The sequence below is a fragment of the Mastigoproctus giganteus genome, chromosome 7 (genome assembly GCF_048544385.1).
Source record: "Mastigoproctus giganteus isolate SK-2022 chromosome 7, ASM4854438v1, whole genome shotgun sequence".
Lineage (NCBI taxonomy): Eukaryota > Metazoa > Arthropoda > Arachnida > Uropygi > Thelyphonidae > Mastigoproctus > Mastigoproctus giganteus.
The window spans coordinates 215,789,808-215,806,774 of record NC_143581.1 but is presented as its reverse complement, the minus strand read 5'-3'; the positions used below and the strand labels follow the sequence as shown (position 1 = coordinate 215,806,774).

The following is a 16,967-nucleotide window of genomic DNA, read 5'->3' as shown; positions in this document are numbered from 1 at the left end:
ACAATTAGTTAAAATAATTAACTCTTAGATAATGTTTCCAATCCACTTTGAAATTCTATCATCAGGCCAACAGTTGGAGGGACCAGTAAGTCTTTACCCAATTACAGTCATAAATCTCTTCAGCAATTGGCCTAATAACAAAATTCCAAAGGTGATTCAGAAATATCACCTAAGAGCTAATTAGTTTAACCAAATGAGTGTACTTTCTGTTGGTAAACTTTGTAGTTAACCCTTTTGATCCTATGTGATACATAATATTTCATTTTTTTATTAATTTTTAAACATTTCCACATAATGTTGTTCCTGTAAAATTTAAAGACATCCTTTTTATAAATATTTTTTTCATGTAAATATGATATTTTATAATGATGTGGCTTTTATATATCAAACAGTATACTGATTAATTCTTATAAATTCTTCAAAAGATAACAATGCAGAATATAACTCAATGCAAAAGTATAAGTATTGTTTGTATTTGCAATTTTTTTTTTTTTAATATGTGCATACAGTTAGAAAGAATTTCAACCAATATACAACTAGATCTTTGTCAAATAAATATTAGAGTTAAAATTTTCTACAAAATAAAAGCTTTAAATTAACTTACTTGAATTGGAGCTTTTGCCCTGCGATTTAGAGAATAACATCGATGTAGCTGTTTTATAGCTTTAGAGAACTCCTGTAAATATAAAAAACAAAGAGATTCTTTTATATATATGTAGAAGTAAAGAAATCTTAATAAAACCTTTCACTAATTATGTCACATTATAACAAATACCAGTAGTGGCCCATGACTGTATTTTTTTTTTTTTTTAATAAAATGAAGCTGGTATTAGTTAGTTATTTGGTTTTTAGGAGCATTAGCAACTAAGGCCATATTGCTCCGGGATATGTGGTGGTCATTTCCTGGCCTTTCCGCATCCTCCATATTTGGTGGTGACAGGCTCGAACCCCGGTCTAATCAAGAAGTGTGTGCTACGCACTGCTGCTCCTTCCCACCTGGCTACGGAGGTGCCTGAAGCTGGTATATAATTATAAATTATTTTAATTACTTGGTACTTTAATCTGCTATAAAGCAATATTATTTACATCTACAGAAAATTAAACATGCTAATATGATCCACGCAGTAATGTAATTTTGTGATTTCACACCATTTTATGTAGAATCTAAACTGATGAACAGTCAAACTTGGTTACAGCAACCTTGAAAGTAACAAAACCTCAGTTATAGCAACTGCAGGAATAACAAAAAAATATATAGTGTCATATTTAAACCAGTTAATAAATTTTTGCCATTTTATCTTGTATACAATGTCATTTCAAAATTGTATACCTATGCTGTAACATCTAATTTTCCAATGAACTGGCCAACAATATACAGGGTGTCTCAAAAATACATGGCATAACTTCAGGGATGAGTTCCTCATATGTAGACAATAAAAATATTTTATATCAACATAGTTCCGGAAATGCTTGGTTTCCGAGTTTTGAAGGTCTGTCTATGACACAACTATTCACATCACCTTATAATAATTGTTCAAAATGTCTACCTTCTGCCTGAATACAGGCCTCACTTCGATGTCTCATGGAATCGCGAAGACGATGCCAAATTCCTGACATGTTTTGTATTGTCTCACAACCTGCCACAATTCGATTGCGGAGAGTTTCCACATCAGCTACCGGAGTCGAACACACCAATGACTTTAAATGACCCCACAAGAAGAAATCTAGTGGGTTTAAATCAGTGAACATGGAGGCCAGGCAGTTGGTCCACCTCTACCTATCCACCGACCAGGAAACCTTCAATTCAGATAATTGAAGATTAGGTGGCTGAAATGTGCAGAAATGCCATCATGCATGAAGTGTGCTTGTTGACAAATGATCAGTGGCGTGTCGTCCAAGAAATCAGGCATGTTGTTTTCTAGAAAGTTTCTGTACGCCTGCCCTGTGAGTTTGTTTGGAAGTACATGGGGCCCAAATAACTTATCACCAAAAATGCTAGCCCAGATGTTGAGGTTGAACTGCTGTTGGTAATGTGATGGAAGAATTGCATGTGGGTTTTCCTCGGCCCATACATGCTGATTGTGAAAATTTTGGGTTCCGTCTCGTGTGAACTGTGCTTCATTTATGAATATCACTAAGGCAGGAAAGTGAGGAGTTGTACCACACTGCTGCAAGAACCACTGGTAGAACATTACCCGCTCAGGGTAATCTGCTGGCGACAAGGCCTGTACCCGTTACAGATGGTAAGGATATAGTTGGTGTTGTCGCAACACTCTCCAAATGGTCGGATGTTGAACAGCCAGTTGCATTGCTATTCTGCATGTGCTGATTCCAGGAGTGGCATGCACAACATCCAAAATCTCCTCCTCTACTTCAGAAGTCGTAGATCTTGGTCTTCCTCTGTCGGCAGCATGAGGTGTAAAGGTCCCATGTTCACAAAGGCGGCAATGGATACCTTCAAACGTTTTCCTGTCTGGACATCTTCGTTCTGGGAACCTTTCGTGGTACAAGCGATGAGCCTCCAGACCATTGCTGTCCGCCAAACCGTACATAAAGTGCATATCCGCTTGCTCCTGATTTGAGTACATGGTCAGAATGGAAAACCACCAGATTCTGTCAGTACCTAGTGATGAAGGAAATCACCTGCGGGAGATAAGACATTCCAGTTAATAACTCGGGAACCAAGAATTTCCGGAGCTATGTTGATAAAAAATATTTTTATTGTCTACATATGAGGAACTCATTCCTGAAGTTATGTCATGTATTTTTGAGACACCCTTTATACACTGAGCGATCACTGAATTATGACCACCTACCTAATACTTTGTAGGTCCTCCTTTTGCCTTCAATACAGCAGCTATCTGATGTGGCATTGATTCAACAAGATGTCGGAAGCATTCGGGAGGTAGGGCCAACCAAGCTGTGTGTAATGCGGCTAGCAATGCAGGTATGGAGGTGATTGGTGCATCCAGACACCTGATATGCCTTTCCATAGTGTCCCACATGTGCCCTATGGGATTGATATTGGTGGAGTTCGGAGGCCAATTGATATGCTGGAAGTCAGAACTATGTTCCTCAAACCATTCCTACACATCAAGTGCCTGATGGCTCGGCGCATTGTCATCTTGGAAGACACTATCGTTATTCAGACAAAAGTGTAACATAGCGGAGTGTACACAGTCAACAAGCAGTTGACAATAGCGGAGACCAGTGATACGTTGTTCCACATGCACCAGGGGTCCAAGTTCCTGCCAGTGAAACATGACCCATACCATACAACTGCCTCCACCGGCCTGCACTTTTGATACTATGCATGATGGATCAAGAGCCTCATGTTGTTGAAGCCAAATCCGTACACCACCATCCACAGTGTGGAGTAAATAACATGACTCATCCGACCAGCACACCTTCTTCCAGTCTTCTAATGTCCAACTTGCATGCTCTTTGCACCAGGAGAGTCTTTTACGCCGATGAACTGGGGTTAGAAGAGGATGCTGTAGGGGTCATCTGTTGGTATAGCCCATACGTGTGAGTGTGCAACTCATGGTCGTGCCAGATTTTGCTCCGGGTTGACCCATGTTGTATTGGATAGTCAACTCTTCAACAGTGCTGCGCCTGTACAAGTCGTCGAACCCGGCGCTCACCTCTAACATCAGCCTTTTGCCGACCTTTGCAGTTTTGCCGTTGGGTCATAGTTTGACCATTTTGACGCCAGTACTGGTACACTTGAACTACAGCAGCTCTTGAACACCCTACCAGTTCAGCCGTTTGGGAAATCGAGGCACCAGCTTGTCAAGCTCCCACAATCTGTCCTTCATCAAAGTCTGATAAATCCTTCCTTTTACCCATCACGCTCGGAATTTTACTATCTACTGAACTAGTGACACCTTATCTATGCTACGCAGGTTGACTAACTGCACACTCTCGTACCTCATATGGTCAACGGGTCACATTCAGTTTTCATAGGGGTGGTCATAATTGAGTGATCATTCAGTGTATTTTAGAATGTGTAAAACATATATTCAATGTCTGCTAGTGCTGTATTTTGAATATTAACCTACTGTATAGGACGTTTCAGATATGTTTTTTCCCTCCCCTAAAAATGAAAGGTGTTAGTATTGCACAAAGTTAAGATCGTGCAGATATTTTACAGAGCAAAGCTGAGATCATGCAGTAAATGATGCAGTACTGCTTGTGATAATATAGGTAACTCACTGCTTCTTATCTGGTAAGATAATCGTCACATAAAAAAGAGTATTGCTGATTTTGTGTTTGTTTGTTATTTGGTTTTTAGGAGCATTAGCAACTAAGGCCATATTGCTCCGGGGATATGCGGTGGTCATTCCCTGACCTTTCTGGATCCTCCGTATTTGGTGGTCACAGGCTCGAACCACGGTCTAATCAAGAAGCATGTGCTACGCACTGCTGCTCCTGCCCACCTGACTAAGGAGGCACCCTGATTTTGTGAAATCATATATTACTTTGTTAGACTATCAATGATACCAATTCATATTAGCAGATTCCATAGCAGTGTTAACAATTCACCTTTGCTCTTGAGTTCATTCCTCACTCTGATATGTTGGTTATTGAGAAACCAGACTACTGCAATTAATTCATGATTCGCAAGCTTTCTTCTTTGGTTAGATCTCTAATAATTTGCCATAAACATCCACTGTAATTTTTTTAACTGATTACATAACTGCTTCTCCAGCATGTTTTTCTTCGGTAAGAACAGGATGCCATTAAACTGTAACTCCTCTTCCATACTAAAAATAACCTCAGTGACAGAAATACAGAGCCCCAGTATTAACGAATATTGCAATCCCCCCCCCTCAATTAAACTACAAAGGGCACTAGGAAAGTTTTGCAATACAGCTTTGTTTATTTAATTTTTTCAAAGTAATTTCCTCTACATTCAATACACCTCTCCATCCTCCGAAACCAATCTTTAAACCAGTTCTGCCAAGTTTCACTAGGGAGTAAAGCACACTCGTTGTCCCAAGCCCGTAGAAGGTCCTCATCACTGGAAAACCGCCTCCTTTTTAGCTTCATTTTCACTTGCGGGAACAGTGCAAAGTCGCAGGGAGCAAGGTCTGGACTGTAGGGAGGGTGCTCGAGAAGTTTCAGTCCTGTCGTGGTCAAATATTCGGTGCAGGCTTTGGCCTGGTGAGCTGCAGCATTATCGTGATGGAGGTACAAGGTGTCCATTCTTGACTTTGGCCGCAGGTTCTTCATAGATCCAATGACTTTAGGCAGGCATTGTTCAGTATACCACTTAGCTGTGACTGTCTTCTGCGTGTCCAAAACGACACGTTCCACAATTCCACTCGATTTGAAAAATACAGCTATCATTTTCTTCTTTACAGATCGGGATTTTCTGACAATTACGGGTGTGTCGTCATCATCAAAGACCCAAACTTTGTTTTGAGCCTTGGTCGGCAGATCGTAATAATACAGCCAAGTCTCGTCACCTGTCACGATGTTGTTCGCATACCGAGATTGTCCCTTATCAAACTTTTTTAACATCTCCCAGCACCAAGTCACACGTCGTGTCATCTGCTCTTCAGTCAGTTGATGCGGCACCCAGAGAGAACAAAGTTTCTTCACGTGCAAATGATCTTGCAGAATCGAACGAATTGCTGGTGCATTTAGGCCCAAAGTATCCTCTATCTGTTGGTAGGTCACTCGCATGTTTTCGTCAAGCATTTTCCTCACAGCAGTAACGTTTTCCTCCGTAACTGACGTTTGTGGCCTTCCCGGCCTCTCAGAATCCTCCAGAGTGAAATTTCCCCTTTGGAATTCTCTATACCACCCGAATATCGTTGTACGATGTGGACAATCATCATCTAGTGCAAGAGTCATTTCTTCTAAGCACTGGTCTATGGTTAAACCACGCACGAAATTATACCACAAAACTGTCCTTATCTCATTTCGTGACCACGATGCCATCGCAAGCATTTTACACTCTCACTACTAATGAATAACTGAGCCCATCGACTTGGCGCGGCGGCTACTATGCACGTATGAACATATCTCAACATGCAACAACAAGCAGCTTCCTGTGATTCATTGTTGCGTCATATTGCAAAACTTTCCTAGTACCATTTGTACAATTGAATTTAACTGTAGGCAGTTAGTCAGCCTGCAAACTGAGAATGGAGATCTTTTTTCAGTGGCATTTCCATTGTTTATGTGCAGAAGTCCAAGCATATAGCATCAGACAGAGCCATATAGTTCAGATAGACTGCAAGAATGTTTGCCACCCAGTAGCTCGGTAAATGCTTTGCTAGATATGTTGCATTTTGTTGTGCCTTTGCATGGACAAGACAAGTAGAGAGTTATGTAATTATAGCATCTTTATGAAGCCAGTTTTAAATTTAAAAACAATGCCTATAATAAAAATGCAAATTAAAAAATAAGTTTAATGCAAATTACAATCAACACTTTCTTATAACATGAGCTGTCTATGATAAATACTGTGTTCGTGTGTACAGTAAAATTATTAGAATAAAGTTACATATAGGTGTGAGAAAATCATTATTAGATACAAGTGAATGCTACACTGCAAATGCTTACCATCAATATATCAACAATAGTACATTATCAACTGAGTTGATTATAAATAAACTCAGATGAAGATTCAAATGTTATGAAAATATTGTAATTAAAAAGGGCCTATTCTAATAGCAAAAATAGTCCCCTCCCCAACTTAAATGTTTAAAATGTGTGATTGTCATTAATTAACTTGTACAATTAGTCATGATTAATGAGTGAATAAAAAAAATCCTTATTTAAAAATTTTTTTTTTCTATTCTACAACATGCTCATAGCCCATACATGTTCATACAACATGCTCATTAAGTAAAAATTTTGAGTTTTATTGCTTCAAAAGATGTCTGCTTTCCAAGAAGGCAGCCTACATTTAAATTAGGATTTAACATGACTAATGACATTAATAAAATTGTAAAGAACCAAATTAAAATATACAGATTCATTAGTCAGTTCCAAAATGAAAGATGTAAAGAAATAAACTTGTTCTGCATTAGTTAGTAAAAAGTAATAATAAATAAACACATTATTTTCAAAGTCAGAAAATGTCCATCCAAATCTGACTTGAATATTACCACCTTGGAAGGTAGTTTATTCCAGTTTTCTACAATACTCTGCCCAATGGTAAAATTCATGAGATCCAGTCTTATGCTATTCCTTAACATAAAATGAATATATTTATCCCAAAGATTCCATATTTGTGTTGCCTGATCCTTGTGTCACCTATCAAGTAAGCAGATGCTACCCTTATTCATTTTATTGATTCCTTACATAGGTATACTACATGACCAAATATTTGAATGCCCCTTCACAAATACTGTATACTGTGCAAGAAGTCCTTTTTGTACTCATATTGGCTCCAACATACCAATATAACTCTTATAGGTTTGTACAATGGTACGTAAGAAGGCATTATGGGTTATGCTTAGCCTTTCAAAGTGGAATGATGGTTGAATGCTACATTAGTAACACCTTTCTGTAATTGAAATTGATTCCTCTGATTCCCCCCACCCATAAAATCCACTGTTGGCAAATGTTACAAGAGATGGTTGGTCGATTGGTTTTTTATGATGCAAAAACAACAGGGTTATATTGTGCCATGACAGACCAAAGATGGAAGACTAGGAGATGACTCAATGGGGGGGGAAGGGATCTGGATGGCTTCACAAACGTACTGAACATATTTGACTATGCAAAAAAGATGGTAGGTCATGCATGTTGTTACCTATAGGTGTGAGAAAATCATGATGGGTATGATGTTAGAGGAACACATCATGGAGAAGTTCTAAGAGGCTACAAGAACATCTGTGGGAGATGTATAACACCGGATTTGATGATAAGGTAGTTTTGCATAGATATTTTAAGGAGGGTGAGATAGTATTTCTCCCCCATTGTATAAAAGTTGGGAACTGTGATTCACTTATTTAACAATATTAGTTAAGTAAATGAATCACAGTTGTCTCACTTTTATACAAGAACATATGGGAGGAAATACTACTCTCCCCAAACTGTGCTGCTGAAATATTTATTTTAACAGAGTATGGGGGGGTTGCCAATATGCCCCCCCCCCCTATGTAAAAATCAAAAAATGATTCAATGTTCAAAGCTGCCATTTCAATATCCCTTCCAATTTCTTTACAGCAAGATACAGGAGGGATGGCAAGTTCCACTATATTATGTATAATGTATTTAGGGAAGACAGAAGGAGTGGAGGGGGGGGGCATGCTCCTTATCAAAAGCTTGTGGGCCTATATGAGAGCTTGAAGGACAGGGTGGATGCCCTCGAAGAAACTAAATTGAGGGGCCCATCAAGCTCTCAGCTGCCCACATCAATGCCAGAGCTTGCACTTGGGCATCGCGTGACACAGAGACAACCCCCAAGGCAGAATGCGCTGGTCCCGAAGGAACTAGTAGTTGTTGGTGACTCTATTGTCAGGGAAACGGGGAACATGCTTTGTAAAAAAGATAGGTGGAACAGGACCAGGGTATGTCTGCCAGGGGCAAAGGTTGATGACGTTGTAGAGCGAATATCATCTTTTAAGGGCACAAAAGGTGATATAGTTGTACACGTTGGCACTAATAATATTAAGAGCAGGAGACCGGCAGAATTACTTAACAAGTACAGGTCACTGTTGAACAAAAGCCAAGAATTAGGGTTGAATTTGAAAGTGTCTGCAATTCTGCCCAGACACGATAGGAGGGAGTATATGATGAGAGCCTTGTCGATCAATTCGGCCCTGGAAAGATTGTGCAAGGCTCAAGGGGTAGAATTTTTTTCAGCCTGGACTGTACTTGTTAACAGGAGAGATTGCTTCTACAGGGATGGGATACACTTAAATAGAAAGGGTGCAAGAATATTTGCTGATGCTATCGAGGCAGTGTTAGGTGGGTCGGAAAACTGCTAGCTTGGGGGGAGACAAAGACCAATAGATTGACAGTAGCCACTGGCAGAGGTGAAAGAGATTCTTGCACTGCTTCTATTAGAATGAGCAGAAGCCTGAAAAACAAGATGCATGGTATTTCAGAGACTGCTGGGAGCCATTGCGGTACAAGTAACCACATGGGTTGTGTTAGGGTAGCTAAGAATAGAAACAGGTGCAGGTATACTTGCGTGTACACCAATGCTAGGAGTTTAGTAAATAAATTTGATGAATTTGAGGTATTGCTCAAAACATCAAAGGCAGATATTGTTGGGATATCAGAGACGTGGTGTCACACAGATATAAGGGATGCAGAACTGCAATTCGAGGAGTACAACATCTACAGAAAGGATAGACAGGATAGGAAGGGGGGAGGGGTTATGCTATTAGTTAAGAAACACATAAAAACCAAGGAAGTGAAGCCAGTCGACATCGCTGGACAGTGCAGTGTTGAGTCAGTTTGGTGTGACATAAGCATTGGGAGATCAAAATTGAGAGTAGGAGTGTGCTATAGGCCTAATGACTCTGATGAGTATAATAAGGAACTGTAAGGGAAATAGAGTGGGCCAGTAAATCAGAGAGTCTTATAATGGGAGATTTTAATTTCCCAGATATAGACTGGAATTTGGGGGCTGGTTACTCACACACTAGCAGGGCTTTTGTGGATTTATTGGATGATTGTTTTCTACATCAGCATGTTCGGGAGGCAACTAGAGGGAGTAATACTCTTGATTTTATTATCAGCAGTGATTCTTCATGCATTAAGAATCTGCAGATAAATGAACCACTAGGTGGCAGTGATCACAGTGTGCTGAAGTGGGATTTACTCAAAGAGGTAACTACCATTAGGGGTAAAGGGAAGGGTTATTGCTTCCGTAAAGGCGACTACGATGGACTGAGACAGTATTTAAATTCTATACAGTGGGACCAACTGATGATGTTACCAACAGCAAATTCAAAATGGGAAGCATTCAAAGAACGTATCTTGGAAGCTACTAGGCTTTACATACCAACTAAGAAATATTGTTCAAGGTTTAGGCCAAAATGGATGTCAGATGAACTAATGAGGCATATGGCAGAGAAGAAAAATGCATGGGATACTTACAAATTAACACATGACACAGAAGCCTATGATAGATACAAGTTGATATGCAACCAAGTTACAAAGGAGGTCAGGCAGACGAAGGCAGATTACGAGAAATCCTTGGCAAGGGATGCAAAGAAAAACAGCAAAGAGTTCTTTACTTATGTAAACTCTAGAAGGAAGGGGATGAATCAGATTGGTCCACTTGATATTGATGGGTCAACTGTTGATGATCCTGCTCAGGTAGCTAACAAACTAAATGAATATTTTGCATCAACATTCACACATGAGGAGTTATTCAGGAAGGGGAATGCCAGAGGTGTATTCAACTCTAGCAGTAAGCTACAGAATCTTGAAATAACTGGGAGTAAAGTGGAGGAGAAACTGTTGAAGATAAACACAAGAAAGGCACCCGGGATGGATGGGATCTATCCAGTTATATTAAAGGAGGCAGCAAAGGAAGTAAGCAAACCCTTAGCCATAATTATGAGAGCTTCCTTGGACTCAGGGGAGGTATCCATAGACTGGAAATGTGCAAATGTGACCCCAATTCACAAAGGAGGATCAAAGGCTGACACAAGTAATTATAGACCTGTGAGCTTAACTTCTGTTCCAGGAAAATTAATGGAGGCACTGGTTAAGCACTGCAGGATCATTTAGACAAGACTTCAGTTATAGCTCAGACAAAGCATGGTTTTGTTAAGGGATGGTCTTGCCTGACCAATTTGATTGGATACTATGATGTAGTCACAAAAGAATTGGATGCAGGGAATAACTTTGATATTATATACTTGGATCTTAGAAAGGCTTTTGATACTGTTGCACATGGAAGACTGCTACACAAATTGGAGCAGTGTGACATTGGAGGCAAATTGCTGCTATGGATAAAGGGGTGGTTGAGGGGGAGAAGACAGAGAGTGGTAGTCAATGGACACTGCTCATCGTGGACTAATGTTATTAGTGGAGTCCCTCAGGGCTCAGTGTTGGATCCATTATTGTTTTCTGTATTTATAAATGATATTGATGATGGTATATCAAGCTTAATGTCCAAGTTTGCAGATGATACAAAGGTTGGCAGGGTTGTCAAGGACACTACTGACACTATGCTGCTGCAACAGGATCTGGAAAGGTTGAGCAGATGGGCTGAGAGGTGGCAAATGAAGTTTAACATTGACAAATGTAAAGTACTACACATGGGAAACAGCAACCCCAGAGCAACGTATCAACTCTGTGGTACTACACTGACAGTGGTAGAGAATGAAAGGGACTTGGGGGTGGTTGTGCAGGCAGATATGAAGTTCTCTGAGCAGTGCAGACGGGCTGCAAGAGTAGCTCATGGAGTATTGTCAATGATATACAGGAATTTTTCCAGCAGGGATAAGGAGGTGATTATTCCATTGTATAAGGCAATGGTCAGGCCACACCTAGAGTACTGTATACAGGTCTGGAGGCCTCATTTCAAGAAGGATGTAGAGCTGCTGGAACGAGTACAGAGAAGGGCAACGAGATTAGTGAATGGAACAAAGGGGTGCTCTTACGAAGAAAGGCTTAAGTTTTGCAAATTACAGTGTCTGGAGACTAGGCACCAGCGAGGTGATCTGATAGAGGTGTATAAAGCCTTGAATGGTTTAAGCATGCTCAATGCTGATGGGATTCTTCCTCTAGCTCAGAAAAATCACCTGAGAGGGCATAAATTCAAATTGAGGAAAGACAGATAGGATAGACGTGCGGAAATTTGCCTTTAGCCAGCGGGTGGTTGGTTGGTGGAACAGACTGCCATCCCTTGTGGTGGAGGTTGATAGCCTAAATAAGTTTAAGGCTCAGCTGGACAGGTATTTTGAACGAACAGAGGGGTGAAGTGGAAGTGGGTTTTTTTTTTTTTTTTTTTTTTTGGCTGATGCTGCATAAGCTTGCTTTCTTGCATCAAATGCCTCTACTAATGCTAATGCTAATGCTAAAGCAGCCTGAGTGCAAAAGGGGCTTTTGTTGAATCTTACGTCTGCCAGCACAGAATCTGTGTAGTGTAAGTTAATTGGAATCAAAGGTATAAGATTGTGAAGAGTATGATGAAAGTCTCTACATGCAGATGGAATGGGCAAGCAAGTGCAAATGTCTTATTATGGGTAATTTTAATCTGCTCCAAATTGATTGGAATACGTGGGAGGGAAACTCACAATGGGGAAATTTTTTTTTAACTAAACTAGATTATTATTTATGCCAGAAAATTTGAGAAAGTACTGAGGGTGAGAATATCTTGAACATCATTACACACGAATCAGATGACATCACAGAGCTTAACATACAAGAACCATTGGCAGATAGTGATCATGCAGTTGTCAATTGGAAGATGAAGAAAGATGTTGCAATAGATAATAGGTACAAGCATGGGTTATAATTTCAGAAGAGAGGACTTTGACAGTTTAAGGCACTATAAGGCATCTATTAATTGGTTGGATTGCAGTGAGGGTGAATACACTTGAATTATGGAATACCTTTCAAGCAAAAACACAGAATCCATAAATGCATTCATGTGTATGAGCTTATGCAGCATCAGCCAAAAAAAAAAAAAAAAAAAAAATCACACCATTCTCTCCAAATGCCTGTCCAGTTCCTTCTTAAATTTATTCAACCTATCAACTTCCACAACGACAGATGGAAGTTTGTTCCAGCAATTAACCACCTGCTCATCTTTTGCATTCAGCACATCTATTCTACATCTGTCCTTTCTTAATTTGAATTTATGCCCCCTTTAGGTTCATAATCTGAACAAGTGAAAGGATCCCATCAGAATTCAGCGTGCTCAACCCATTCAAGGCCTTATACAACTCAATCAGATCACTGTGCAGGTGCCTAGTCTCCAGCCACTGCAATTTGCAGAACTTATGCCTCTCTTGGTAAGAGGATCCCTTCATTCCCCTCACCAATCTTGTTGCCCTTCTCTGTACATGCTCAAGCAAATCTACCTCCTTCCTAAAATGAGGCCTCCAGACCTGTACACAGTACTCAAGGTGTGGCCTGACCATTGCCTTATACAGAGGGATAATCACCTCCTTTTCCCTGCTAGCAAAATTCCTATATATCATTGACAAAACCCCATGACCTGCCCTGGCAGCCTGTCTGCATTGCTCAGAAAACTTCATATCTGCCTGCACAATTACGCCCAGGTCTTTTCAATTTTCTACCACCTTAAGTGTAGTACCACACAATTGGTACGTTTCTCTGGGGTTACTTCTACCCATATGCAGTACTTTGCATTTGTCAAGGTTAAACTTCAGTTGCCACTTCTTAGCCCATCTGCCCAAATTATCTAGATCCTGTTGCAGTAGCACACTGCCATTACTGTCATTAACAACCCTGCCAACCTTTGTATCATCTGCAAACTTCGACATTAAGCCTGACATACCTTCATCAATATCATTGATAAATATACAAAACAACAGTGGACCCAACACCAAACCCTGTGGGACTCCACTAATAACATTAGTCCACGAAGAGCAGCACCCATTGATTACCACCTTCTGTCTTCTCCCACTTAACCATCCTTTTATCCATTGTAGCAACTTACCCTTAATACCATTCTGCTCCAATTTGTACAATAGTTTTTCATGCACAACAGTGTCAAAAGCTTTCCTGAAATCCAAATAGATGATATCAAAATTATTTTTTGAATCCAGTTCCTTTGTAACCACATCATAATATCCTATCAAATTTGTCAGACAAGACTTTCCCTTAATAAACCCATGCTGTGTCTGAATTATTGCTGCAATCTTGTCTAGATGATCCTGCAATGCATCTTTAACCAGTGACTCCATTATTTTACCAGGAACAGAAGTTAAACTAACTGGTCTCTAATTACTCGTGTCACCCTTCGATCCCCCTTTGTGAATTGTGGATACATTTGCACATCTCCAGTCCAAGGATGCTCTCATAATTATGGCCAAGGATGCTCTCATAATTATGGCCAAGGGTTTGCTTAGTTGCTTTGCCGCCTCCTTTAATATAACTGGATAGATCCCATCCACCCCAGATGCTTTTCTTATGTTTAACTTCAACAATTTCTCCTCCATTTTGCTCTCAGTTATTACAGGTTTGGTTCGTTTGGATTTTTTTGGTGCATTAGCAACTACGGCTATAATGCGCCAAGACTAGGTAATATTTAAAAAATTTTAAATTCTCAGTGACCTAATTAGTAAGGCCACCATGTCCAGATATATAATAACAAAGATATAAAAAATAAATCAATAAAGAAGTAACAATAGCATAAATTAAATACAATTAAAAACTTTTATTAATTTAAAATAGCTAAAAACAGCAGACACGTTGTCATTGTCGGATAAAATCTGACTGAGTGTATATGGCTCAGTCAGATGATCAGTTATTACAAAATCATTAAGTATCCTGCTACAATTTGATAACCTTCTGCCATTGCCAAACCTTAATAACTCCTTGTGTGTGAATGGAGATGCAAAATATTCATTCAGTTTGTTTGCTATCTGGGCAGGATCTTCAACAGTCGATCCATCCATATCAAGTGGACCAATCAGATTCATCCCCTTCCTTTTAGAGTTTATATAAGTAAAGAAATCCTTGCTGTTTGTCTTAGCATCTTTTGCCAAGCATTTCTCGTAATCTGCCTTTGCCTGCCTAACCTCCTTTGTGACCTGATTACAGACTAGCTTATATCTGCCATAGAGCAGAAAAAGATAGCATGGGACAGTTACAGAGTGATGAAAAGTACTGAAGCCAACAACTAGGCAATGATAGTACATAGATAAGGTTAGAGAGGCTAGGGCTGTGTATGAGAAAGCACTGGCTAAGAGAGCAAAGAATGCGGATAAAAAATTTTTGATATATGTGAACACAATGAAGAAGAAGAAAGCTAATCAGATCAGACGCTTGTGCACTGGGTGTGGGAAAGTCTTAGATAAACCAGCTGACATTGCAGATGAACCGAATAGGTACTTTGCATCAGTCTTTACCAACAAAAGACCCACCCTTCGTGCTGAAAAGAGGCTGTGCGAGTGAGGGCTGAGCCATATGAAATTAGTGATTTCGTAATTACAGATGACTGTTTGTTAGAAAAATTTTTAGCATAAAGGCATGTAAGGCTTCCGGATTTGATAGTATATACCTGGTAGTTTTGAGGAAAACAGCCAGAGAGTGTATTGAACCAATGAGGTAAATTGTGAGGGCATCTTTGGACTTGGGGGAAATTACTTCAGATTGGAGAAGTGTCAACACACTGCCAATACAGAAAGGCAGTTCTATGAGTGAAGTTTGTAACTACAGACTGGATAGTCTGACTTTAGTGGTAGGGAAAATCATAGAGGCAATGATTAAAAATGCAATATTTAGATAGATATGGCATTCTGAGGATCCACAACATGGTTTTGTTAAGGGAAAATCATGTTTAACTAACTTAGTAGGCTATTTTGACACAGTCACTCATGAGCTGGATGCAAGGAACAATTTCAACATTATTTGTTTGGCTTTTAGCAAAGCGTTTGACTCGGTCCTTCACGAGAGGTTACTATATAAGCTGGAATAGCTTGTGATTACTGAAAAGATTCTAATATTGCTGGGTAGCTGCAGGGCAGAAGGCATACAGCTGTGATTAATGGATATTCTTCAGATTGGTGTAGGGAGTTGGGTCCCCAAGGATCGGTACTTGGACAGCTGTTTCTCATTTTCATATGTGCCATCGACAATGGGATAGAAGGCTTGATATCAAAATTTGCAGATGATGTAAAGATTGATAGAGTCATTAATGTCAGTGCAAAGCAGCATTCCTTCAGAATAACTTGAACAGGCTTCAAGAACGGTCAGAAAAGGGGCAGCTATGTTTTAATGCAGATAAATGCCAGGTATGCAACTTGGGGAATAGCAATCCCAAAATAAATTATACACATGGTGGGATTGAATTAAAACAGATCTGGGAGTTATAATACAGGCAGATATGAAGTTTTCTGAACAGTGTAAACAATCAGCCAAGAAAGCCCATGGTGTCCTATCAATGATTAATCAAACATTATCCTGTAGAGAGAGAGGGAGGCCATAATCCCACTGTTTAAGGCACCTGTAAGACATTTGGAATTGTTCCACAGGGTACTTTCTGTTTTAACGTGTGTGTGCTTGCCAAAACGTTCTCTATGAATCACTCGGCTTCTGACAAGGCTGCACGTTAATATGTGTTTCCAGAAGACCTGGGTTTCAAATGATAATCTAGTAGTTGGATTAGGACAAAAAAATCTTGCACCCTCAAGCCCACTCAGACTTAATTAAGAGTAAGCCCGCAGCATCAAGATCGCGTTGTGATTAACTCAAAGGTTCTCCTTAAGCCCGTATAACTCCAACTCAAAATCTACTCAATAATTATATAAATTATGTGTATCAGAGAATGGTCACAAGGCTAAATGATCAACATAACAAGATTTATTAAACATATAAGTCATATACATAGGTATAATTGAACTGGTCAAAGCTTAGATTAACTGGTATGTGATTGTTAGGTAAATTAACTGAATGCAAGCATTAGCTTGCTGATAGCAGTATTACAGTTTTGTAATGTTCTTCATGTGGCTTTTCCACTAATTCTCTAACATGAATTCACAATCGCTGATGACAGTTATGTCATACAATTGTTTAATTATTTGAATAAGAATACCTCTGTCAACATAACATTTACAATTAGTATTAAAACACTTAATTGGACAATTCGTGCTTACTGTTAACTTCTAACTATAAAAAATAGATATACATTTGTCAGAATGACTTTAATGAGAAGGGAGGTCAGTGTGTGTGAATTAAAGGCAATGGGAAAATATATTTAACCTCGAGTGATTGGGTTATGTTGTTTAAAGAAAAACTCACTTACCGACAAATCGTAGTTTGTCCCCAGCACTTCTTAGTCCTTC

General features: G+C 39.5%; 1 protein-coding gene across 3 annotated transcripts in view; it reads right to left on the bottom strand.

Annotated features, from left to right (window-relative positions):
- The window catches only part of LOC150083676 (tRNA (guanine(9)-N(1))-methyltransferase Trmt10A), a 68,284-nt gene that overhangs the window by 34,249 nt on the left and 17,068 nt on the right, over window positions 1-16,967 (bottom strand). For all 3 annotated transcript variants that reach the window (XR_016547185.1, XM_090377433.1, XM_090377434.1), the window contains exon 4: window positions 605-676. Coding sequence is in view for 2 of the 3 variants with exons in the window: in XM_090377433.1 (XP_090233559.1) it covers window positions 605-676 (72 nt within the window). In the remaining variant the exon portion in view is untranslated. The remainder of the gene's footprint in view (window positions 1-604; window positions 677-16,967) is intronic.